The sequence below is a fragment of the Dipodomys merriami genome, unplaced genomic scaffold (genome assembly GCF_024711535.1).
Source record: "Dipodomys merriami isolate MVZ:Mamm:240054 unplaced genomic scaffold, mDipMer1.0.p SCAF_2, whole genome shotgun sequence".
Classification (NCBI taxonomy): Eukaryota; Metazoa; Chordata; class Mammalia; order Rodentia; family Heteromyidae; genus Dipodomys; species Dipodomys merriami.
The window spans coordinates 88,243,997-88,269,716 of record NW_027203381.1 but is presented as its reverse complement, the minus strand read 5'-3'; the positions used below and the strand labels follow the sequence as shown (position 1 = coordinate 88,269,716).

The following is a 25,720-nucleotide window of genomic DNA, read 5'->3' as shown; positions in this document are numbered from 1 at the left end:
ACTGTGACTCAAGTGATAGAATGCTAGTCTTGAGCAAAAAAGCTCAGGGACAGTACCCAGGACCTGAGTTCAAACACCAAGAGCAGTACAAAAAAATGGGGATTCAGATGCACTTAAAGGAAAATATATTTGTCATCCTTTCAAAAATGTCAAGTATACCTTGTTGGTGAAAATGCAGTAGGAATTGAGGAAACTCAAAGTTATTAAGAATTACTCCAAGGGGAAAATGATGGAAAGGATAACACTGATCAAGAGACATTGTCCTCATAATATGACTTCTAAGTTGAAACCCCTTTGTAAACTACTTAATACAAATATGAAAAAAAGAATTCAGGCAGAACAATAAAAATCCTTTGCTTTCACCTTCAGATAGAGTATCGATGTCTAAACCTTGTTTGGAACACTGTGTTTTTTATCATCACCACTAAAAATATAATACAAAGATCTCAAGTTACTCTAAGTACTCTTTGTTGGAAAATTTTTCAGAGCTCTCCAATGGCATAATATAACCAATTGTACTGGATTTATAATTCAAGTCTGCTAAATGGCTCAATCTTCACATGAGAAATGGACAGCATCTACCTTCTGCCTACATATAACAAATGTATAATGATTGCCCTAAATTATAGTATCCATCCATTTTCTTCAGAAGAAATATCTATAAGGTTATAGCTAAGGTTATCTCTAATTACAACATACCTACAAATGGCCCCATGCCCAGGCATGATGTCACATTTTCCATCATTCAAGCAGAAGTCTGGCTGTAGGTCACAGAGACTCTGACAAGGCAGATCATCTACACTCAGGTACCCAGGGAAGCATCTGCACTTTGCTTCTCCACTCCAGGAGTTGACCAAACATTCAGAAAATTCATTACAGGCCTGAAACTTACAAGGGTTGGCCTCATCACCTAAAATATCAAACAAACCAGAGAATATAGAAAGGCAGTTGGGGTACAGGAAGTCTTTAAAGTTCTTTCCTTAAAGTACCATGGGACAACCATCTTGAGCTAATGAAGTACACAAATACTAAGAGCAGAATCATAAAACCCTATAACCTGGTAAGTTTCTGTATGTCCTATTTAGGATTATGCAGAAGCTTTAAAGTCATGTCATGTAAGTGTCTATCTACAGCATATATCATATGCCATTCATTTCCACAAGGGCTTGCTATAGGCCACCTCTACTTTGCATTTACTACTATGTCACTTTCCACAATGAGACCATGAGATGAAGAGAGAGCCCAGGGAAAAAATGGCAGGAGCCTCAGAGCTTGGTATAGGAGCAGTCTTTGGAGCAGTCTAGATTTGGGGAAGCCAGTATTAGAAAAAGAAATCATCTCTGCCTCCTCTTTAGGCTACTCTGAACAGTAACTTCATTTTTCATTGGTGGGCTAGGAGAAAATGACCAAAAAGTGAATGAGGGCAGTAACTAGTCAAAACTGATGTAATGCATTAACCATGGATGAGCCTTCCAGGAAAACAGACTATGTATCGACACAGGCAGATGCTGAAATGACAAGTCAGGGAATGTCAGGAGATTTCCAGAAGAAACCAGAAGCTGGGAAAGGACAAGGGAAGATTCTTTGATAGAACTTTTGGAAAGAGCATGACATTGAGCTTTGATTTTAGATTTCTAGGCTCAAAAAACATGAAAGGATAAATTGTTGTTGTTATAAGCCAACTAGTAATGGCACCTTGTTAAAACAGCCTTAGGAAACCAAGATAGGAGACAACTGCCAAGATGATGCTCTTATAACAAGAAGAGCATACAAATGTACTACTGATAGACAGGTAGCTTCAAGAAGGGGACTGCACAGCAGGATTTCATTATGTAGTTCTGACTTCTTTGCACCAATGGCCTAGTAGTCATTAGGCATCATAATCTTGACCTGGAATGAGAAATAGAGTATATATGGTGGGTGAGAAGGAAAACATTTCCTCATTCTCCTTTGTTGATGAAAGTGAAATTTTCTAAGATACTCCACATGAAAAACTTAGACAAACAAGTCAGTCTTGTCTGAGCCAGTCTTGACATAAAATGATCACTTTTAATCTTTCATAATATACACATGTAGGGAAATTCTCTTTTAAAAAAACTTAAAGCCGGGCGCCAGTGGCTCACACCTATAATCCTAGCTACTCAGGAGGCTGAGATCTGAGGATCACAGTTCAAAGCCAGCCGGGGCAGAAAAGTCCATGGGACTCTTATCTCCAATAAACCACTAGAAAACCGAAAGTGGTGCTGTGGCTCAAGCGGTAGAGCACTTGCCTTGAGCTGAAGAGCTGAGGGACAGCACCCAAGCCCAGAGTTCAAGCCCTATGACCAACAAAAACAAAAACAAAAACTTAAAACTTTGTGGCCATTCTACGGTTATGAGTGGGAGGAAGAACAGAATTAATATTTTCTATTATAGATTAGGAAAAACATACTAAGATAGAAAAAATAAATGCTATTCCACTTTTCTTCAAAAACATAAGCCTAATAGTTTAATCATGGAAATAAAGCACTATGGTCTTAAAGTTTTGTTCCAATCCCTTCTGCTAGCTCATGGTGAAAGCTCAGAAGAGTTTAGAAAATTACCTAAATGACTTTATGAAGAAACAAAGTTTGGAATGGGAAGCAGGAATCTAACTTCTAGAATGAATTATACACATTCTGGCTATCCAGTAGTAGCCTAAGTGAAGGATTTATGGGCTTTGGAAAATGAGAGGAGAGGAAAGAACAGGATCTGGAAAGAAAACTTCATGGCCAGAACAACATGGTAGCTGGCTGAGTTCTGGGGAAAAGTGGGTAAGTCAGATAATGCCCTTGGGAAGATGACTGAGGAATTTAAGAATGGTTATGCTTAACAATAATATTTTTAAACCATCTGCTATGCTTAAAAAAAAAGCTTTCCCCATTACTCTTAAACCACAAGCAAATATCTGATACAATCAATTATGTTATATTATGGATGTTTGTGGAACATTTAAAAATGAGACTAATATCTATACTAAGTTGACATAAAGAATAATCAGAATGTTCAAGATATATGTGAAACTAAAAATTGGGAAGGAACTTAGAACTGGAGGTGATTAAGACAAAGGTTTTATACTGCACATGGACAGGACTCCTGCCAGTTCATTGAACATAGAAGGAAAAAGTCACTCAAAAAACCTGGGTGGCTTGACCTGCAACTGATAGGTGAGTTACACAAAAATCTGAAAAATGTATTATGTAATTCCTTTAAAAAGAAGTTGATTAGGGACTGAGACTATAGTTCAGTTGTTAACTGCTTATACGATATATGTGAGGTGATACATGTGATCTGCAGTGCCATACAACAACCAAAAAAGTGGATCAAGTTTTGCAAAACTTTTAGAAATTATAACTGCTTACATTTGTGGAGCTAGTCAAGTGCTTTTATATATGTTATTTGTTTAATGCTTAGACCAGACACATAAACTACACAGGCCAGGTAATTTTCTCATATAATATATGAGAAACTAAAGCTTAGAGATAAAATAGTTCATCTAAAGTCACACAGATGATAAATGGCAGAGAAAAGCCAAAATTCTTGCCTTTCAACTTACAACTAATTGCTTCTTCGCCTAAATCACAAGGCAGTGTGTGCAAAGAGCCTTAGCGCAGGAAAGTGTCAAGGGATTTGCATGTTGGCAAATTAGCAAAATCAGTTCCCCCACTTTCAATGAATAATTGTCCTTCAAGGATTCCAAATAAAAGTATCTTTGTTTCTTTCCTGGTTAAAAAAAATAGAGCTGATTTTCAAACTAGTTTGAGTGTGAAGGCACTGGAAAGTATGAACCTAGACATTCCACCTTACTCTGACTCAAAGCCACTATCCTCTGATAGGAAAAAGGAAAAAGGAATAAAACTTCCCTGCACTGAAGTCTGCAAAATTAAAATAAGAATTTTTAATTGTAGGTATGTGAGAGGGAGGCAGAGAATAGGGTTGCATTCAAGACCAGTTTGAAGGGGAGAGTTCAGGAGATCCCTGAATACAGTAGCACACACCCCAAGCTTTGTGGGAGGCTGAGTTTGGAGGATCACAGTTCCATACCAGCCCAGGACGAAAACTCCTGCAAGACTCCATCTCGATACAGAAACTAGACATGGTGACATATGCCTGTGAACCCAGAAAGAAACAGAAAGCCTAAAGTAGGCAGAGCACAGCTTAAGTACTCACCCAGTGGGAAGTGAGACCTTATCCTAAAAATAATTAGCAGCAAACAGGGCTAGAGATGTAGCTCCGTAAAAAGGGCCTGACATGCATAAGTCCCTGAGTTCAAATCCCAGTTCCACCAAAAAAAAATTTTTTAATAAAACCAAAATAAGTACAATACTTCATGTTACTTATTCACAGTATTTCTGAGTACATTCTGTGTTCAAAGCACTATGCTAAATTCTGGCTAGAAAGTTCTTAGTTAAAAAAAAAAAAAAAGCTAGTTTGACCAGATGGTTTTGGGAAAGAAGTTGGGGGTCAGGTCATAGCTGCTGAACCAAGCAATCATTGATAGGTATCAAGCAGCAAAGAGAAACATTCTGATCACTGTTGTTTTTTTAAGGCATAATGGCTGCTTCCTGGAGAATGATTTGAAGTGAGAGCAAGGAAGGAAATAGGAAAAGTGGTAAAAATGAGAGGTAACAGTGATATGGATAGAGTAGTTGCAGTGGCAATACAGATAAGAGCCTAGATTTGAAGTATAGCCAGAATTCAGAATCAATATAACCTTGCTGAGTAGTTGAAAATTGAGGGTTAGGGAGTGTGATGAAAAATACGCAACTGGGAATAAGTCTTCAATTTCCCACTTAAATAGTTGAATAGATAACTCTTCCATTTATGGAAATAGGCAAGTTAAGATGAGTAGAGATAACTGGAAAGTGAGTAAATGAAGAAAACAAGAGTTCACTCTGAAACATTTTTAGCTTGCTATATGCAGAATACATCAAATATATCCAAGTAGAGATAGTGAAATAGGTAATTAAATAATGATTCTAGAGCTCAGAAGCAATTTTTATATGCATTTAACATATGGAAAGGAGCTGGGTGTAAGCCAGTTTATGGCTTACGGCTACAATCCTAGCTACCCAAGAGGCTGAGATCTGAGGATCAAAGTTTGTTACAACACAAATAAATTCAGGAGACTCTTATTTCCAGTTAACCAGCAAAAAGTCAGAACTACAAGTATGGTTCAAATGATAGAGTGCCAGACATGAGCAAAAAAGGGAGCAAGAATGTGAGGCTCTGAGTTCAAGATTCAGGACCCACACACAAAATTTTTATGGGTATATATATACATATGTGGATATATGTATAATACACATGTGCATACATATATAAAAGTTAAATGGATGAGGACAAATACAAAACCTTAAAATATATGTGTATATGTATATATATATATATACACACATCTACGATACATGAAAATGGTAAGCTTACTGACAAGATATTGTGTGTGTGTGTATGTGTGTGTGTGTGTGTGTGTGTGCGTGTGTGTGTGTATGAAGTTTGTTTTGTTTTGTTTTTTGGTGGGGGACATGGCAAGATAAAGACATAGTAAAAACAGATTCAGTAGATAAGTAAGAAAGAGGGTTGGAAAGAATGTTTAGAAGAGGGAATGGGAGGTGAATCAGTAAAGTTAACAGTCGTGGAGACCCCTGAGAAGAGATGATACTGTTGTCTTTGGAAAAATATTTGATTCTTAAGATGTTTAAAATTAATCTTGAGCTAACTAACCTTGAACTGAAGAGCTGAGGGACAGCACCCAGGCCCACAATTCAAGCCCTAGGACCAACAAAAAAAATTGTCTAACATAGTACTCTATTAAGTATTAGATTCACCTTAACTCAATGAAAAATAAAACACACAAGAATAATCACTGGATTCTACTAAGAATTCACCATGGTAAGCAATATCATTACCTGATTCCACATCCAAGGAGTATTTATCAATATCCAAGTTCATGGTTTGGTAGGCTGTAGTGCAGAAGTCTTCCAGAATCAGGTATACAGCATTATTGACATTAGGAGGTACAGACTTGGCAAACCTCATTCGACTGTTCACCACAATGCTGCCATTTCTGAAGTTTAGGATTTCTAAATTCTGGAACCCTGTGAGGTTTGACTGGAGATAGGGAACCAACTACAATAACAGGAAAAGTGATGTTTATTAATAAGGTTCTGCATTTTGTTGAATATACACCAAAGAGACAAAAAGAACAGGCATGAATCCCTCTCCCCCTTTTCCTAGTTGTATTTTATCCACATTTAAACTGTTAACAAGAAATGGTTACTGAGAGAATAATTTAGGAAAGCCATGAGATTGTCACAGTGACATTGAGGAATTCTATGAAACTCGTAAACCATTTCAGATACCTAGAGTGTTTATGCTCTCTGTTTCACTAAAGAATCACAGCAGTGAAGGCATGAGTACCTCCAAAGACAATGATACCATATTAACATTATGCCTTCGCATTTCATTTCAGTACCAGCCTTCTCTTCAGTATCTAGCCTATCATAGCACCCCCAATCCACATTTGTGTTTTCCATTTCTTGTTTTCCATTTCCACCTATCTTACTGTCCTCCTACCAGCCCTAGGTCATGGTGGTATTTGCGAATGACAGGAAATGAATACTTACAGATCACACTTCCCTGGGTGTGCTGAGAATGTGGGAGAGTCATACATGATTATTCCCTAATGCCAACTTTTTGAGCTTACCAATTCTAAGAATCTTTGCTCCAGGGCTTTATATTCCAAAGAGTTTTTATTAAACAAGTCTTCTGAAAACATCATATTAGTCACTCGAAGGCTGAAGAAAACCACCAAAGCTCCTGTGGTCTGAGCGTCACCTTTGTCACCTCCTTTGGTGGGCTGAGCCACAATAGGTTTCTCTGTAGATATTTCCACATAGCTACCAAGCTTGCCATTTTGCTCTTGGATTAGCTCAGGCTGATAGTAATCTGTGCCTACCCGGTCCAGTTCTAATGAAATATCCTGTACACCCATTATTACTTCATCCTCTAGCAGGGTGGAACTTGTGGTTGAAGGCAATTTAGTGGACTGTGTCATGGAAGATTTCAACCAGGGTCTATCAGTACTCATCAGTGTACTTGCCACTGTATCTCTGGAGAGTTTCTCCGGGGAAGTTCTTGTCCAAACGATATCTGCTTCTGGCAATACGGTCCACACACGTTGCATATCTGCCTTCACCTCTGAAAGCTTGCTGTCAAGCAATTCATGGCCCGATGAATCTGTTGTTTGTTCTATGTGCTCCTGTAGGAAGACATCCACTTGCTCTGTTTTCTCAGCAGAAGCAGAACTTGCTATAGATGTCTGTAGAAGTGGTGCTTTTGTAACTGAGTAATGCTCAATGTCAGATACTTCTGATATGTGCTTGGAAAATGTGAGAGATGCAGACTGAGTAACAGACTCTACAAAGGTGGGTATGGTGGTAGGTCCACTGAGGTCCTCTGTTTCTGCAAAATGTATGTGTCTATCATCCTCACTGTGTTTTGACTGTTCAATAATTAAATCTGTGGAATCCATTTTTCCATCTGTATGTAGTTTCTCACCTCTACCTTTAATTGGCAAAAGTGAATCCTCATCCTCAAACCATGGCTTGGACAGTGGTTCAGTGCTCTTGTCTAATGAAGTCTCACTCCAGGGCCAAGTTATCAGATCCTCCTTTTGCCCAGACCCAGAACCTAAACCACTCTCAAATATGACCTCTTTTTCCACAGATGTATCAGGAAACAAAGGCCCCACTTCTAATTGGTCTGTGACTTTGGAGGCCAAGGAGTCCAATTCAAAAGTCATTTCTTTATCAAGAAGATCTAATGTAACAGATGAGGTTAGATATGGTGAGGATGTCAGGGACACAACCGAGTCTTCTATAGATGGTATTGTTCCTTTTGGCACAGGTTGAATGAATGCACTTGAAGGTAATGAATCTGTAGAAAGAACATTTGACTCTTCAATATTGGCTAATTATAAAAATAATTTTTTTCTTAATCTACAAAGTAGCCAATATATTCTCCTACTGTTCTTAATAAAACTAGCTATTTTTATAGTTATCAAGGACAGTTGTTGGCTTGTGTGCTATATTTAGCATGCAAGAAGTTATATATCTATAATGTGAGATAATCACACATGAATATAATCCCCTTTCTATGAGCATAAGACTTTGATTATTGAACAAAATAATCTTCAAACTTCCCATTTCTTTTTCAGGGAAATTAACTGCCATATTGATCACTCAAGATTGAATTCACCAGAAATTTAGGGAGAAAGTTTCCTGGAAATTGTGTTTTTCTCTGAATTCTTATTTTCACAATTGTGCTTATTGTGCATTTTCCTTCAGATTCCCCCCTGTGTTCAAAATCCTAGATTCATTGTTTGTTTATAACTTTGTTTGTCTTTCTCTTTCATATACATTCTTTACCTTGACGTCACATTGATGGTTTCCTTTCCTCAACAACATAAGATCATTCATTTCATTCTCATTCTCTTCCAAAGCTCCTCTAGTTCAGATTCTCCCCTTTTCTATACTACTATAACCTTAAATATTTAACTGAATCTGATAATTAATACATAATTAATACTACTAATTGGAAAGTACTGGAATAATCATCTTGGGTACTGTCATGTGCCCTCATACGTAAGTAAGTGAAGTTCTTTACTTACAGTAACTTAATTATATATATATCAATACGATCTTCAAAATATCTATTAATTGATCTTCTCATTGCCTTACTCACGTAACTGTAACCCCTCTTTACAGCATCTTTACAATAAAATAAAAAGAATATCTATTCATTGATCTTTACACCACCTCCCCAAGTTTATTTTTTATTACTATATCAATTTGGATTCTCCATTTTGCCCAGTGAAATCTGATAGTTTATTCTTTCAGATACATTTCCTAAGATATTTTCCCCTAATAAATGCTACTATGCTTTTCTCTTCATAATATGGTTCCTTCTTCTCTTCAAAATTCTTGTCATTCTGATACAATTAAGAAGTACAAGAAGTGCTTAAAACTCCTCACCATCTTCTAATAAGTGAGATCCAGAAGTTCCCTCCTGAGAAGCCACAGGCAAACCAGTCTGAAGCACTGCTGGGGTGACAGAATGAAGAGTCAAGCGGCTAACATCTAATACCTCTGGGGAAGAACTGAGGCCCAATTCCGAGGGGAAGACTAATTTAGATGTAGACACTAAATCACTCAATGTACTTTCTGACCACAGTTCCCTGCCAGTGGTTGAGGGAGGACCAGAGCTGAAACCAAGTGGTGAAATTTTGCTGGAGGTAGATTCATCTGCTGAGGGCCATTCAGCTGGAATGGTATTATCCTGGGGGCAGGGAGGGGGAGAAAAAGGTTAAATCATATCATAGATAACAGAGACACAAAAGGACTTTAAATTTCACCACCTAATACCTGGATTTTCCAGGGAAAGTGAGCTGATACAGTAGTAGGGGGTGGGGAGAGGACAACTATTCCAGAGTTAAACAGATCTGAGTCAAATGCCAATTCAGCCACTTGCTCAATCGAGAATCTAGAGAATATAATCTATGTAACCTCTCAAAACTCATCTGTAAAAAGGGGACCGATGAAATAAGATATTTGAAAGACCTACACAAAAGTGAAATTCCAGGAGAAAAATACTGTTTCTTTTACTTTAGATGGCTTACTTCTATTATTTTTGCTTAACTGACTTTAATATGCAGAAGTTGTTAATAACTTGTTGACAAAGACCTACACACAAAGCACAGTGCACATAGCAGGAAGGGACAATTATCAATTTTATCATTATGAAAGAGAAGTGATTGATTAAAGTCTCCCATTTTCATCAAAAATGTCTCTTTACAACTACTTAATAATAATAAAAATATAAATAATAGGGGCTGGGAAGGTGGCTCAGTGGTAGAGCACTTGCCTTGCATGCTTGAGGCCCTGGGTTCAATTCCTCAGCACCACATGAGCAAAAAATAAAAAAAAAATGGAAGTGGTGCTGTGGCTCAAGTGGTAGAACACTAGCCTTGAGCTGAAGAGCTGAGGGACAGCGCCCAGGCCCAAAGTTCAAGCACCACAACCGGACCCAAAAAAAAAAAAATATATATATATATATATATATATATAAAATAAAATTTTAAAGGGTGGTCTAATTATCTCAAACATATAGCCATGCCTTGAAATACAATTTTCTTTTTCTAGTGACTAATGTAATAGCCACTAGACTATAAAATCAATGTACTTAGTTTTTACTTATAATAATCTGTTTTTAAGTATTTTCTATTGGTAAGAATTTTAATTTCTGATTGTATATTTTTATTTGTTTTAAATTTTAATTAATATACATTTTTAATGAGTTTCATTTCCATACATAAACAGATATGCTTTAAACAAATTTATTCCTTCTCCCATATTCCAATTGCTTCTTTCCCTCTGTATTCCTTCTTCAAATCCAATTTCAGTAACAGTCTTATATCAACATTTAAGTTCAAGAACAGAGCAGATGTGAACCCAAAAGTAAGAATTAGCTCATGAGTCAGACCAATAAGAATGATCTAACTAGAGAGACAACTTTCAACAGTTATCTAGTAATCTTTTAATACATTAGAAGGATGCAGTCACTAGGAGCTGAGTCAACCTTACATAACTGTATACAGTGGAGGCACTTGTGATCACTGGCCTGTGTACAGGGTATCATACATCACCCAGACACACAAAAGCTGCCTACAAGGTCAATGTTATTTTGAGTACTTAGAATGGACCAGATAGAAAGAGTAAAAGTCCAGATAAATAAAAATATAATAGATGCTGGAGGGGATGTGGACAGAAGGGAACCTCACTGCATTGTTGGTGGGAATGTAAACTTGTTCAACCACTTTGGAAAGCAGTATGGAGGTTCCTCAAAAGACTCCACATAGAGCTCCCCTATGACCCAGCAATCCCACTTTTGGGCATTTGCCCAAATGTTCACAAACAAATCCACACGAAAGCTACCAGCATGACTATGTTTATTGCAACATTATTTACCATAGCTAAGATATGGAACCAACCCAGATGCCCCTCAGTAGATGAATGGATCAAGAAAATGTGGTATATATTCACAATGGAATTCTATGCCTCCATCAAAAAGAATGACATTGCCCCATTGTAAGGAAATGGAAAGACTTGGAAAAAATTCTATTAAGTGAAGTAAGCCAGGCCCAAAGAAACATAGGTCCCATGGTTTCTCTTATTTGCAATAACTAGTATATGTCTGAGTCAAGCAGAAAAGGTCAGATAAGTTGATGTTAGGGAAATGAACCCTAAGATAAGTATTCAAATGTTTTTTTCTTTCATACGATTGTTTCTAACACATTTATAAGATGATTTCTGTGTTGCTTTGTATGTCCCTCCCCCACGGTATAACCCCTGTTTTCATAGTATTTGATGTTGTTATAATTTGTGGAAGGGAAGGGAAAAAACAAATCGTTTAACTAGGGATACAGGTGGACCCATTGCAACAATGAGATGTACAAGTTGTTATGTCGAAAACGAACTTTACAACTTTGGTGTGGGGGAGGGGAGGATTGGGTGGGGGGAGGATAGGAAGGGATGGGAAGGGGAAACAAAGGAGGAGGCTACAATACTTGATAAGAAATGTACTCATTATCTTGCCCGTGTAATTGTAACCCCTCTGTACAGTATCACAATAAAAAAAAAGAATATAATGAATTGAAGTCCTAAATGTAAAAGGGAAGAAAAATGTAAATGAATACAACCTGCCTTAGCAGTCTCAGAGGCTTTGTAAAGCTATTCTTTGGTTGTTGTTGTTGTTGTTTTTAATCTTGTGGTGGAAGAACTGAGTGTGTACATTGTGTGAGCAAAACAAATTTTATAAGATCAACTTTTATCAAAATCGTTTTCTAAGCAAGGTTAGCTTCATTTGTTCTGTCAAAATCTAACCTAAAAAGACAAAAAAATTATTTTTTAGTTGTCATTCTAAATAATCTGACTTTTCAAATTCCAAGTAAACACCCCTAAAAAATTACATCATACGATGCTTTCTTATACATTTTTAAAGGTGAGCATATTATGCCAGGAATAGCACTTCGTTTATTTTTCTACCAATAATGTTCCCATAGCAACAAATTCAACTCATAAGTTCTTTTTTAATTCAGTGTAGTAAACTGACAAGTTTAAATTATATCTGCCAGTTTCACTTCTCCTAGTGCCCCCTTGAAGGGCTTTCTAGTACTATAGAAAGTTTACTACATCACAGCATTTTAACCTCTAAAGTAATTTTTAAAAATCAAATCTAGTTAATAAAATTCTATGGTAATCTTATTAAAAAGGGAAAAAGGGAGGGAGGGAAGGAAAGGAGGGAGGGAAGAAGGAAGGAAGGAAGGAAGGAAGGAAGGAAGGAAGGAAGAAAGGAAGGAAGGGAGGGAGGAAGGGAGGGAGGAAGGGAGGGAAAGAGGAAGAAAGGAACTATTGGTTGAGCTATAGTGCCTAATCTTTTTGCTTTTTAGTTATTTTTCAAATAGGGGCCTGTGTTTATGACCTAGCTGGCTTAGATAGTGATCCTCCTATTTTCGCTTCCAGTAAAGCTGGTATAACAGACACATGCCACGTGAACAGCAAGATGGAGTCCCAGAAAGTTTTTACTCATGGTCCTCTTGACATCCACTCCCTGAATAGATGGTATTAAGCCAGCTGACATTCTTTTTTATACTGTGTTTCTAAAATGTTGTCCTAGATCTCCAGTGATTAGAGACACTTCAGATTGAATGTGGTTAGAAGATGCAGAAACAAGTGGTTCCACAGAGTAGTGGTTCCATTGTTTCTCTCTGCCATTGCAACCTGGGTAGACTTCCAGGATAATATCTTCATTGTTCTATTTGTTTAGAAGTCTGCTTACTAAGGAGGCTGGAAAATTCCCCAACACTTTTTGGCACATGAAAAGCACAAAATAAATATTTGAATGAATGGATAAATCAATGAATAAAATAACTACCCAGTTCATATAATCTCTGAGGTCAATAACCTGAACCTTTTTTTTCTCCAACATGAAACTCAGTGAAAAGACTGTATGTAACCAGTGATTCCATGTTTCAAAACCAAGTTGTTTTATCTGTGTAGAAGAAATAGCTGCAAAACAAACTATTAAATGAATTTGGGGCAGTCTTTCTAAATTTCCATTGCTCAATGAATGCCAAAAAACAAGTCTTGCTAATTGCTGATAGGAGAAAAAAAGGAAGCCCTAAGGAATGAGGATTGTAAATAAGAAGGGAGGTCCCCTTCTGTGTCTGTGAGATAATAAGAGATTCATGTACTCATTGCAGACAGGGAAATCTCTTGTTATGGTTGTAGATGATATTATTTTAATGTCATTTTCCTTTCTACTGGAGGGCCCCTACACATGAGGGGAAAGTGAAAAACAGAGATGTAGAGGGGGAAGACAAATTTTTGATGCAGTTGAATGATAAAAAAGGGAAGTGTATTCCATGTTATTATATACAAATGAGCTGTTTTCATTCCAATTTAAAAGAAGGCTTGATTTTAAAGTCTATCATTTGTCAGCTAGTAGATATTTTTATTCTGCCTTTTCTTCTTTCCATACCCACTGTTCTAATGCTTTGATTTCTAAACTGTCTTACATATAATCCCTGAAATAAAAATGTATACTATGTATATCAATTTACAGTTACCCCATAACTATTTTTGTGTAGTTTAGAAAACAGCTCAGTGGGCATGTATACTTAAATTATCACCACACAAGTCTGAACTATAAATAATAAGTTTTCTACCATGCGTGGAGTTTGGCAGATGCAGGCATCATTTAACCAGTGCGGAAGGCTTACATTTTCTGAACCAACACTTGGTACTCTTAAACTGACAACCATGAGTAATATTTATGGGATGATGCATGAGAATATCTGAAATTGGAACAACTTGAGAAAATCATGATGCTAAAGCAAGCAGGTTGAGTGAGGATGCAAAGGAGAGTAGTTTAAGGGTCTGGTTCTAGGCATAAAACATCGAAACATACCAGAATAGATGGTGGCGTTGACTGAAAACTTGAACTTTGGGTGTTTAAAACTGAGTCTTCTGTTTGTGGAAGCAAAACTCCTCTCACTGAGGAAGAAATATTAAAGAACATCTTTAGTTGAGACATTGGTTTATTTGAGGTACAAGAACAATGGAAAACTAATTTTTTTCTTCATTGTAAGTTAGATTTATGCAGAACAGATGAGGAAGACTCACCTAGAAAAATGTTTATGATGTTTAAATATTTTATGTATTTTAGCAAAGTCAGTCTGAATTATAAGAATCCCACATAAGATAAAGATTCATGTCAATGAATCAAAAAAAGGTTTTTTTCTAAAGGCACAGTTTTCACTCTTTAATTTCTATAAAATTTTTAGTTTCTATAAAATCTTTAGTTTCTATAAAACTGTTATTTTCAATTTGATTTTTTTCATTTTAGGGAAGAAAGCTGAACCAAATTTTAACTCATTTAGTCAATACAAAACTGGTAGAAAAGTATATAAAATTATTCCTTTCCTTGGCAAAAAGAGTCATTGAAAAATGATGAAGGAAACCGAAAGCTTTTGTCACTATGATAATGTTAAAGATGAATAACGAAAAGCAAGTAGTCGATATAATCTAGTTCAACAAACATTTACTGAATCGTAACTAATTACCAAAACTTTACCAAAGTTGGAACTATAAACATGAACAATATCAAGTTTCTTGTCTGGAAGCAGTGCCTCTGTTAGAAAGATAGCTTCTGCACACAATCTAAAACCTAACATATATACCTGCAGCCTAATTCAGTATGTGAACAAGATGAAAACTTAAGAACGTGCTTAGTAATATACAAGTGAATGCCATTCTATCACAACAGCTCAGGTCATCAAGCTAGGTATAAATAAGCCAAGTGATCTGTCTCTGTATCTCATTCTCATTTTCTCAGTACAAGTATTACGCAGCCACCTAGTAGCCTCAGATTCTTCCAGAGACAGCATGACTTACAAATTAGTCTTTGCTCAATTAAACTGTTCAATTTAATTAAAGTTGTCTTGCTGGGTGCTAGTGGCTCACAACTATAATCCTAGCTACTCAGGAGCCTGAGATCTGAGGACTGCAGATCCAAGCCAGCCAGAGCAAGAAAGTCCTTTAGACTCTTATCTCCAATTAACCACCAGAAAGCTGGAAGTGGCACTGTGGCTCAAAGTAGTAGGATGCTAGCCTTGAGCAAAAGAGCTCAGGGAGATTGCTCAGGCCCTGTGTTCAAACCCCACAGCCAACAAAAAAAGAAAAAGAAAAAAGTTTTCCTTTAAACAAAGAATAGGAACTTTTTCCTCTTAAGAATATGTGGGTGGGTGATTAAGAAACTAAAAACCTCACGTTGCTAGGCTTGCCTCTTACATTTGTAGCAGCTGGTATTTCTCTCCTACCCTCACATTAGTAAAATATATTGTGCTGGAGTTTTAAAAGCTAACCTACAAGTACATGAAGAAGTCATAGAAAAGTCAACACAAAGTAGCAAGTACCTTGGGGTACTGTGTTCCTGAAGAGTTAAAATGTGCCCCAGTAGTGCAGCAATATGCAAGCCTTAGTCATGGGTTGACTGGAAACCCTTTTACTCTCCAAATTCAGAAATCACCATCTTGATAGCTCCAGACCTAACTGTTCATCATGAACCATAAGTAGGTCAACACAGCTATGTGAATTCATACTTAGTACTTTGGAATTCCACCCTGCACCCAATTCTTTGATCAAGACCATCCATCTGCTTTCTGCAGCTGTTCTTCCTCTGTGCTCTTGGGCTTTTAACCCATAAGCAGCTGACTTTCCTCTAGAATTTGTGTCTTGGTTGCTTGATGCAAAATAGCCGTTTCAGTTCACACTTCAGGCTCCAGTTTCTTTCTCTTATACTTTTCTCTTGCTTCTTCAAACTATTTCTCAATGCCATGATATTCTCCACCTTTCCCACTCTGTCTACAAATATTCCAAGAGCCCAAAATAGCTTTATGTATGAAGCTCCACATATATCAGGCAGGTTCCTGTCTCTTACAGTCCAGGGATGCTCAGGGCCACATAGGGAATTAAGGAAATTAGTTTTTGTTTGTTTTTGTTTTTGTTTTTGTTTTACCATAGCATATTAGAAAAGAAACTTCAGGGCTGGGAAGGTGGCTCAGTGCTAGAGCGCTTGCCTTGCATGCCTGAGGCCCTGGGTTCGATTCCTCAGCACCACATAAGCAAAAAGAAAAAAGCCGGAAGTGGCGCTGTAGCTCAAGTGGTAGATCATTAGCCTTGAGCTAAGAGCTGAGGGACAGCGCCCAGGCCCAGAGTTCTGGCCCCACAACTGGACCCAAAAAAAAAAAAAAAAGAAACTTCAATGATACCAGGACTTCATGATGGATCTCAAACTCACCATTAATAAGCTGAAGAGACTCAGGATCAGGATTCAAGGAGGAATTCCCCAGCAAAAAGTTCTGGTGCAGTGTCTCAGCAATATAATCTCTGAAGTTACTAATTGTATAAACAGCAGTGGGTTTATCATTCATTTCCACAAGGCCGTGGTTTTCCACCTTGTTGGAGTGAAGGCTAATTAGGTCCCATGTGGTATTGCTGATGGCCTCAGCATTGAAGGTAACTGTGTAGAGAACATCTATACCACTGTGAATGAAAATGGAAAGATGAGGTCCAACTAAGAAAGCACAAAGAAAGTAGTTTGACATCTATAGACATCCAACATTAGACCTAGACTGGGAGTCTTAAAAGGCCTGGATTCCATCTACATTCTCTGAAAACTCTAGGAGGCCTTTTTCCATCTCCTCCTCCTTCCCAGAGAACAGGGAGTCGTAGCTCAAACATATAGTAACTCTACGGAAGCCACAGTCAACCCAAAAAAGACGCAGAACTATCTGAATCTTTTGGTCCCCCACATTCGCACCTCTTCGTTCCTCTTTCAAAGCTAACTCCTTTCTCTTCCTTAACAGCCTTCTTTCTTCTTTCTCCATTATTATTTTTCCTATCTGATTTAAAATCTGAGAAATCTGCTCATATTTGTGTATTACTCTAGTTGGAAGTGTCATGAGGTATAGTTAAAAGATTTGTTTTTCCATAATAAAGATGTGGTAGACCAGGATTTAAACACAAATCTGACCCCAGCACCTGTATTCTGAACTACTATCAGACATTTCTATTCATTTAAATTAAACTGTTATCAGAAACAGTCATTACGATGACAGCTCTGTGCTTTGGTCTGTCTCGACACACAGCCATCATAGGCAACAGCCCGCCAGGCACACCAAATCCCTCCACAGGAAAGGATAGGCAGATGAGAAACGGAAGCAATTTGCTTTTTCAGTCATTTCACAGCAAATATGTAATCCTAAAAGTATTAAAAGCATCTTTTTTTGGACATATATATTCTGATTACTACTGCCATCCTGAAATACCTCTAAGAGATACCTAGTATCCAGTAGATAAATAGACATCTATACTTGCCTGAGTATAAAAAGACAACTCAGACTAATCAAATTATTGGTGACATCTAAAGAACAAGTATCCACAAAATAAGGATGAAATCTTGGACTCGAACGAAAAAATAAGTCTGGTCAATAATTTATGTTACTGTCTAGTAAAAGTGTATTGGGCTTTTTTGTGAGCTAAATCCCTAGGCTGAAGACAGATAACATCAAGCTTCCCTGTTTTAATGAGAAGGGTCACTGAGATCATCTATCTTCCTTTTCTAATTTCAAGCTTTCCAAGGTGACTTTTGATTATAACACCTTACAGACTCATCCATGGAGAGAGAATGCATGAGTCAGCCAATGCAGTAATTGAACATTTGACAGATGGATTTTTCATTTTAAATAGATCAATGGGTATCCTTTATGCTATTTTATAGTCTGGGAAGCCAGAATTTGTCATAAAAGAGCCCCCCCCACACACACACACACACTTTTTTAAAAAATTATTTTTTTTTTTTGGCCAGTTGTGGGGCCTGAACTCTGGGCCTGGGCGCTATCCCTCAGCTCTTCAGCTCAAGGCTAGCACTCTACCACTTGAGCCAACCACAGCACCACTTCCGGCCTTTTCTGCTTATGTGGTGCTGAGGAATTGAACCCAGGGTCTCATGCATGCAAGGCAAGCACTCTACCACTGAGCCACCTTCCCAGCCCCCCACACACTTTTTTTGTTCCTGGGAACATAGGCTAGTTTTTATCTGGCCTCGCCTGCATTGGCAGATAACACTGAACTATAGGTGATTCCATGAAGGTAACACATCTAACAGCTATATACACAACCACATTCTCTTATGCTCCTGTCCCTATTAGCATAGAAAGGCTTTTATTTAAATCAGACAGGACACTGAGTCACTTCAACATTGCTTTCCTCCTAGGGGTGGGGCTTAGAGTTATTAAAAGTAATTGGCTGGTATTCTGACAATCTGATGCTTTGGGTGGTAAAAACATCTTCTTGTGGTCTAGAACTTTTCCCAGTCTCTTAAGCAATGAAAGCCTTTTCATTGTGTATGCTAAAGTACTAGGTATAATTTTCCATTTTTCTTATGAGGAAAGAAGTTTGGTAAAGTTTGCTAATATAATTTATGGGTGGCTTCAAGATGAAATAAACAGTAAGAGGGACACCTACTGGTCAGAACTTACCTTGCCGTGCCACCTTGCCCAATGAGAGCTTTGGGTCATTCTGATGACCTGAAACCACAGGCCCCACACATTGCTGTCTCTGGATCTTTGCCTGTCCACAGGCTTCTTTCTGCTATTCACATAACATATATCCTCACATGCACATGCACACATTTATGCACACTTTCTTCGCCTATTTCTTTTTTTAACCTCAGCTCAGATAACTTTTCCTCTAGGAGCACTGAAGATACAGTTAGTTCATGGTCAAGTTCTATCTCCTCTACCAGTAAGAGCATAACAGCACAAATATTATTCAGTTCTATGTCCTAATCATCTAAAATACTTTTTGAAAACTACTATGGAGGGGGGAGGGAGATAGTCAAGTTTGTTCACTTAATGCAGATAGACAAGACAATTGAACATGTTTTGCTTAAATGACATTATGCAGCATTCCTGAATTAATCAGAAGCATTGTCTGTATCTAAAAAGAATGGTTTAGAACAAGTATATGATGCTCATATATTTTTATTCTTCATAACCATTTAGAGGCAACGTACATGCTCTTTCCAATCAAGATAGATCATATCTCCATCTCTACAAAGTTGGTCTTTTCACATAAACTTAAAAATTGCTTGTAGTGTTAACATGACTCCCACAGAGGGGAAGTAGTAATTTTAAAAAGTTGGACAAAGAGAGGAAGAAAGGGAGGAATTGAAGAAGAAAAAGAAAAAGAAAGGAAAGGTTGTATAATTAGCATCTGAATTGGTTACTCTTTATGCAGAAAATCAGACAAGGAAAGAGATTGTATGCCTCAAATGGTTTTTAAATATATGGGAAAAATATACTAATATTCATAATATTCATAATATTCATAATAAAATTCATAATATTCAATGTATATATGTAAAACAGGAACCAACCAGTTAACTTGAAGGGATTGGCAGGGTTAGGATAGATGGGGAGAGGGGGCAGGAGGGAATGATGGAAGAGTGACACTGTTCCATATGCATTGTAATCATTAATTGAAATGTTGAATTGCAACCTCTTTGTACAACTATTTAAAGATAATACAAAGTTAAGTTTTAAAAAAAGAAAAGATCCAGTTATGCACCAGTGGCTCACAACTGTAATCCTAGCTACTCAGGAGGTTGAGACGAGACTACTACTGCAAGTCAAAGCCAGCCTGGGCAGGAAAGTCCATGAGACTCTTATCTCCAGTTAGCCACCAGAAAACCAGAAGTGGTGCTATGGCTCAAGTGGAAGAGCACTAGCCTTGAGCTAAAGAGCTGGGGGACAGCACCTAGGTCCAGAGTTCAAGCCCCATGGCCAACAAAAGAAAGAAAGGAAGGAAGGAAGGAAGGAAGGAAAGAAGGAAGGAAGGAAGGGAGGAAGGGAGGGAGGGAGGGAGGGAAAGAGATGAGCATTCTTCCCTTCATTTACCATTTGAAGTGCACTTGATTATAATATTAAATGACACCATACACTTAAAAATACTTTTGGGGCTAGGAAGGTGGCTCAGTGGTAGAGCGCTTGCCTTGCATGCATGAGGCCCTGGGTTCGATTCCTCAGCACCACATAAGCAAAAAAGAAAAAAGCCGGAAGTGGCGCTGTGGCTCAAGTGGTAGAGCGCTAGCCTTGAGCTGAAGAGCTAAGGGACAGTGCCCAGGTCCAGAGATCAGGCGCCACGAAAAAAATACTTTTCACTTATGTGAGTCATTATTTCTATCATAAATTAAGCAAAACTCAATATTAAAAGTATTTGTCAGTTAGCTGTCTAACAAGTAGTCTACAAACAGCTGGTGAATTAAATTCAGCCTACTGTCTGTGACTAAGTGAATTTTGCATTCTAAATAGTTGGAAAAATCAAAAGAATAATTATTTTGTGACATAGAAAGTTCATATTTCAGTATACACAAAGTTTGGGGAGTATTTTTTTTTCCTGGATGGAGTCTCACTACGTAACTCAAAATCAAAATCACAATCTTCCTACCATGTTCTCCCAAGCTCTGGAATTATAATCATAGATTCCCACACCTGTGCTAATAAGTAATGTTTATTGGAACACAGTAACACTCTTCACAGCAACATCTTTAGTTTAGAATAGTTTCTATGTCTACTTCACCTTATAGAGCTGGGTGGTGACTGAAAGGACTATATTTCTATGAGGTTTAAAATTTACCACTGATCTTTAGTAGAAAAAGTTCATCAATTCCTGCAAGGTATTAATGATGGAAATGACAAAATAACTGAATCATACTGCTCTGGTCTTAAGCTCTTTATATTCAAACTACCTCATTCAGTGGAAGTGATCTAAGAACTGAGTCATGCTCCCCTGAACTTCAGCTCCATGTTTTCTATCTCCTCATTCAATGTTATTAATTAAAGACTTGAGTTATGCTCCCTCCCTTGGATGTTGGCTCCATATTTTCTATTTACCTCCACATTTAATAGATAATATAGAAAATATTTTTTAAAAAATACTTTACCTGCCATTTTCCTTAGGAGACCTGAAAATTTTTTTAAAAAAGCAAATGTCAATTAGAGTTCAAGACATTCATAATGATTACATTGCTTAAAAAGAGTTCTGTCAAGCTGGTGGCTCACACCTGTAATTTTAGATACTCAGGAAGCTGAGATTTAAGGATCATTGGTTCAAACCCAACCCAGGCAAGAAAGTCCAGGAGACTTTTATCTATGATTACTCACCAAAATGTGGGAAATGAAGCTATAGTCATGTGGTAGAGTACTAGCCTTAAACTAGTACTCTAATCTAGTACAAAATTTCAAGGACAGCACCCAACACACACACACACACACACACACACACACACACACACACACACACACACACACACACACACACACACACACAAGTTCTTTATATGTTTCTTCTGATTTCCTTTAAAATTCCTTCTTCAATGAAATGCTTATAGACTATCAGATATCAAAAAGGTCCTTCAGACTGAGAAAAGTGAATAAAGATGGAAAAAGTCTGAGATCTGAGGATCACAGTTCAAAGCCAGCCCGGGCAGGAAAGTCCTTGAGACTCTTATCTCCAATAAACCACTAGAAAACCAGAAGTGGTGCTGTGGCTCAAGTGGTAAAGCGCTCGCCTTGAGCTGAAAAGCTAAGGGACAGCGCCCAAGCCCCTAGTTCAAGCTCCACAACCGGCAAAAAAAAAAAAAAAAAAAAAAAAAAAAAAAAATATATATATATATATATATATATATATATATGGAAAAAGTATTCAGAATCAATGATTTTTTAGTATTTAAACTTTGCTTTAAAATGATTTTGAAGCACAATGTCTGTATATATGGAAATAGAACAATAAAAATTCCTTTGTGGTAAAAATTTATGTCACCTCAAAAGAAATAAGTTAAAATACTAGCTTTATCTTGTTTATTGCAATTAAAATGAATCAACAGACTTATTTATTTGTTGCAAACTTCTTGCTAGCAAAAATATTTTTAAAACCAAAAACAGTATTTCATTTACAGTTATTCCCTAGGTCCATAAATCAACAGAATGTGTGCATGTATGTATTTTTAAAAATCTAATTTAACTAAGGCAGGAAAAATGCTTTTTAAATATGAAGATGTGGCTTATCTCTTTATAAAGCAGATTGGTAGACCACTACAGTTGTTGACATTAAAATTGTGATCCTTCTCTTTGGAAATGCAGTGTGTTGCACAATATTAAAAAAAGATGAAAAGAAAAAAAATAGATGAAAAGAAAATCAAATACATAGTTCCCAACTCAAATAAGACATGAGAAATTCCAGAACACTGCTAAAAAAAAGCAGGGGTAAAGGATTAGTAAAAACTTTTTTCTAAAATAACACAGAAAATAGAGCAAAAACTCAAAACTCTAAAGGAAATTATTTCCCAACCAGAATTCCATCCTTAATCAAACTATTTAAACAGTTTAGGGGGATCAAATAAAACATGCTAGAAAACAATGAAATTATCTGCCATACATTCTGTTGTCTCCATCAAAGTTTGAAGAAGTTCATCAGAAGTTTCCTAGGCCACAGCAGAGAACAGAGGAATCTCCAACTGGCCCCCTGAGACCCAGGCTTGGGGATATATTAGTTCAGATACAGGAAACATTCTGTAACGAAGTGGTCTCTAACACAGTGGCTAAAGAAGGCAGAAAAGTATTTCTCACATTAAGCAATAAAAGTTGGTGGGATATTTGTGCTTTAGAAAATCATCCAGGGAAAGTTTAAATTTTTGAGGCAAAAGATTTGTCAACAAATGACAGAGAAGCTTTACTCATCTTTGAATAGTTTTCTAAGATGTATTTTTCTGTATTGCATGTTATTATTTCTGTATTGCATGGTTTTTAAATCTAGTTTATAAAGGTGATCTACAGAGGGATTACAACTTAGATGTATTTTGTATTTGAAATATAAGAGCCATGGGCTGGGAAGGTGGCTCAGTGGTAGAGTGCTTGCCTTGCAATGCATGAGGCCCTGGGTTCGATTCCTCAGCACCACAGAAGCAAAAAGAAAAAAGCCGGAAGTGGCGCTGTGGCTCAAGTGGTAGAGCACTAGCCTTGAGCTGAAGCGCTGAGGGACAGTGCCCAGGCCTAGAGTTCAGGCCCCACCACCCGACCCAAAAAAAAGAAATATAAGAGCCATTTTCCTTTTATCGAAAGAAAATCATCCAGGGGCCCAAGTTTCTTTTGTCTTGATTGCTCATACAAATTGTTGTATTTCTCTGCATATTTAAAATCAGGGGCTTATCTGTGGTCTGGTATGTGGTAAAAAGATGTACACAAATTCAGAGAAAGCAATTAAAGCAGAAGTGTATAGTACACACATCATTTCTACTCTTGCAATGATGGATACATTAGTTATATGGTCAAGCTAATGGGAAGAGAGGTTTGAAACAGAGTTCCTATATATTCAATCATGAGCCAAACTTAAATTGACATAATACAAAAAAAAAAGAAATTCAGATTTTGTGATACAATATAGTTCAACTAGAGAGGGTGGGCAATTAGTCCACAATGGGCCATATTTTAAACTTGTGGCTACAACCTGGCTCAAGAGGCAGAGTGCCACTTAGCAAGCATGAAGCCTAGAGTAAAAATCCTACTGATGTCAAAAGAATAATCTATTTTGTAGGCTGGGCACAATGGCTCATTCTGTAATCAAAGTTACTATGGAAAATCAAGATGGTGGTTCAGAGTCAGCTCACAAACAAGCCAGGAATGATAGTACACGTCTGTGAGCCCAGCTACATAGGAAGCAGAGATAACTAAAGCCAAAAATTGCTGGAGGTATGGCTCAAGTGGTGTAATGCTTGCTTACCACACATGAGGAGTTGGATTTTAAAGATTCAGTATTAAAACAAACTCTTGTTTGAGATGTGACTCAAGTGGTAGAGCACTTGTTTAGCAAACATAAGATCCTGAGTTCAAACCCTAGTACCACCAAAAAAAGAAAAAAGAGGGCTGAGAAGGTGGCTCAGTGGTAGAGTGCTTGCCTTGCATGTACAAGGCCCTGGGTTCAATTCCTCAGCACCACATAAGCAGAAAAAGCCAGAAGTGGTGCTGCGGCTCAAGTGTAGAGCGCTAGCCTTGAGCTGAAGAGCTGAGGGGACAAAGCCCAGGCCCAGAGTTTAAGCTCCACAACCAACAATAAAAAGAAAAAACAACAACAACAACAAAAACCAATTTGTTATCACGAAGGTCATGGTAGTACAACCCTATACAGATGACATAAGCTCAGAAAGGTGGAGTTCCCAATACAACCTACTCAGTTAATGTTTACAAGTATTTTGTCATGAGTCTTAAGCAAGGAAAAATACCTTTGACAAAGGATTCTGTTTTAAAAGTACTCTGTTTAAGCCAGGTGCCAGTGGCTCATTCCTACCATTTTAGCTACTTAGGAGGCTGAGATTGAGGATTGCAGTTTGAAGTCTGCCAAGGCAGGAAAATCTCCTACATCTAATAAATTACTCAGCAAAAGCCAAAAGTGGAACTGTGACTCAGTGGAACAGCATTAGCCTAGAGCCAAAAGAGCTCAGGGAAAGTGCCCGGACCCTGAGTTCAAGCCCCAGAACTGAAATAGAGAAAAAAAAAGTCCTGTTTTTAAAATGAGGACTGTTGCATCCCTACAAGCGTGGCCTTACACCAAGCTATCCAAGTTTACCTCAGTAGAGTAACAATATGCTCTAAGGAAAATCCCAAGGCCCCAGCCAATCTAACTCCAGGGTCCCCTCAGCACCAAATCAGAAGTGTATAACTTGACTTAATTTGACAAACTTAAATTGATATATTCTGGAAAAAAGAAATTCAGATTTTATGATACAATATCGTCCTACTATAGAGAGAGGAAACCGGAGACCCAAATTCTGAAGTCTAACCCTGGCCCAACTATAGATCTACTATACCTCCTTAAACATATATTTTTCCTGTCTCTAATACATTGTCACCTGAAAAACTAGCATTAAAAATACTGATTAATCAGAAATAGCAGTGAATTACAAAATTTGTTGTTAGTTTACATATAATAAACACAAAGGATTTTCCATTTGAAACCAAGGATGCTACTGAGCACATGAGTTTTAGAATAAATGTGTTTACCTAAATTCAAGAACATGAATCTCTCTGTAGCCTGGTAATCCAGCAAATGCATTTTCAACCTGTTAAAAACAAAATGAGAGACAATAATGATATAGAAATATGCGAAAGTACAAATGAAATGCTTTTATAAACAGAATTTAAAAGTATACTAATTTTAACTCTAAGAAGCTTGTACATACACATATATAATTCCACATTTATAAAAATAGTTACAATATTGGAAAACAGTTTGGCTAAACTTTGTCACATTTTTTTCATTTTCATTTTGCCTCTTATGGATTTCATTTGCTTTACTATTTTTTTGACAATGCACTGTGGATTTCCTTATGTGATAAAATGTTAAAGGTATCATTTCCAAAAAGACTATAACAACATTTTTAAATGTTATTGTTTAGATTTGAAATCTAGCCCCAGCACACATGCTGACAGAGTCAAGTGCCTGTTTTCTCTGAGTATGAAAGTGTC

At 37.3% G+C, this 25,720-nt stretch overlaps 1 protein-coding gene across 1 annotated transcript in view; it reads right to left on the bottom strand.

Moving 5' to 3' along the window:
• Impg2 (interphotoreceptor matrix proteoglycan 2) overlaps positions 1–25,720 on the bottom strand; it is a 54,386-nt gene that overhangs the window by 4,204 nt on the left and 24,462 nt on the right. Inside the window, exons 9-16 of the mRNA XM_070030357.1 lie at positions 25,256–25,314; positions 21,145–21,165; positions 16,438–16,682; positions 14,047–14,132; positions 9,054–9,357; positions 6,725–7,989; positions 5,928–6,147; positions 700–910 (exon numbers count right to left, since the gene is read on the bottom strand). Of these exons, the coding sequence (XP_069886458.1) occupies positions 700–910; positions 5,928–6,147; positions 6,725–7,989; positions 9,054–9,357; positions 14,047–14,132; positions 16,438–16,682; positions 21,145–21,165; positions 25,256–25,314 (2,411 nt within the window). The remainder of the gene's footprint in view (positions 1–699; positions 911–5,927; positions 6,148–6,724; positions 7,990–9,053; positions 9,358–14,046; positions 14,133–16,437; positions 16,683–21,144; positions 21,166–25,255; positions 25,315–25,720) is intronic.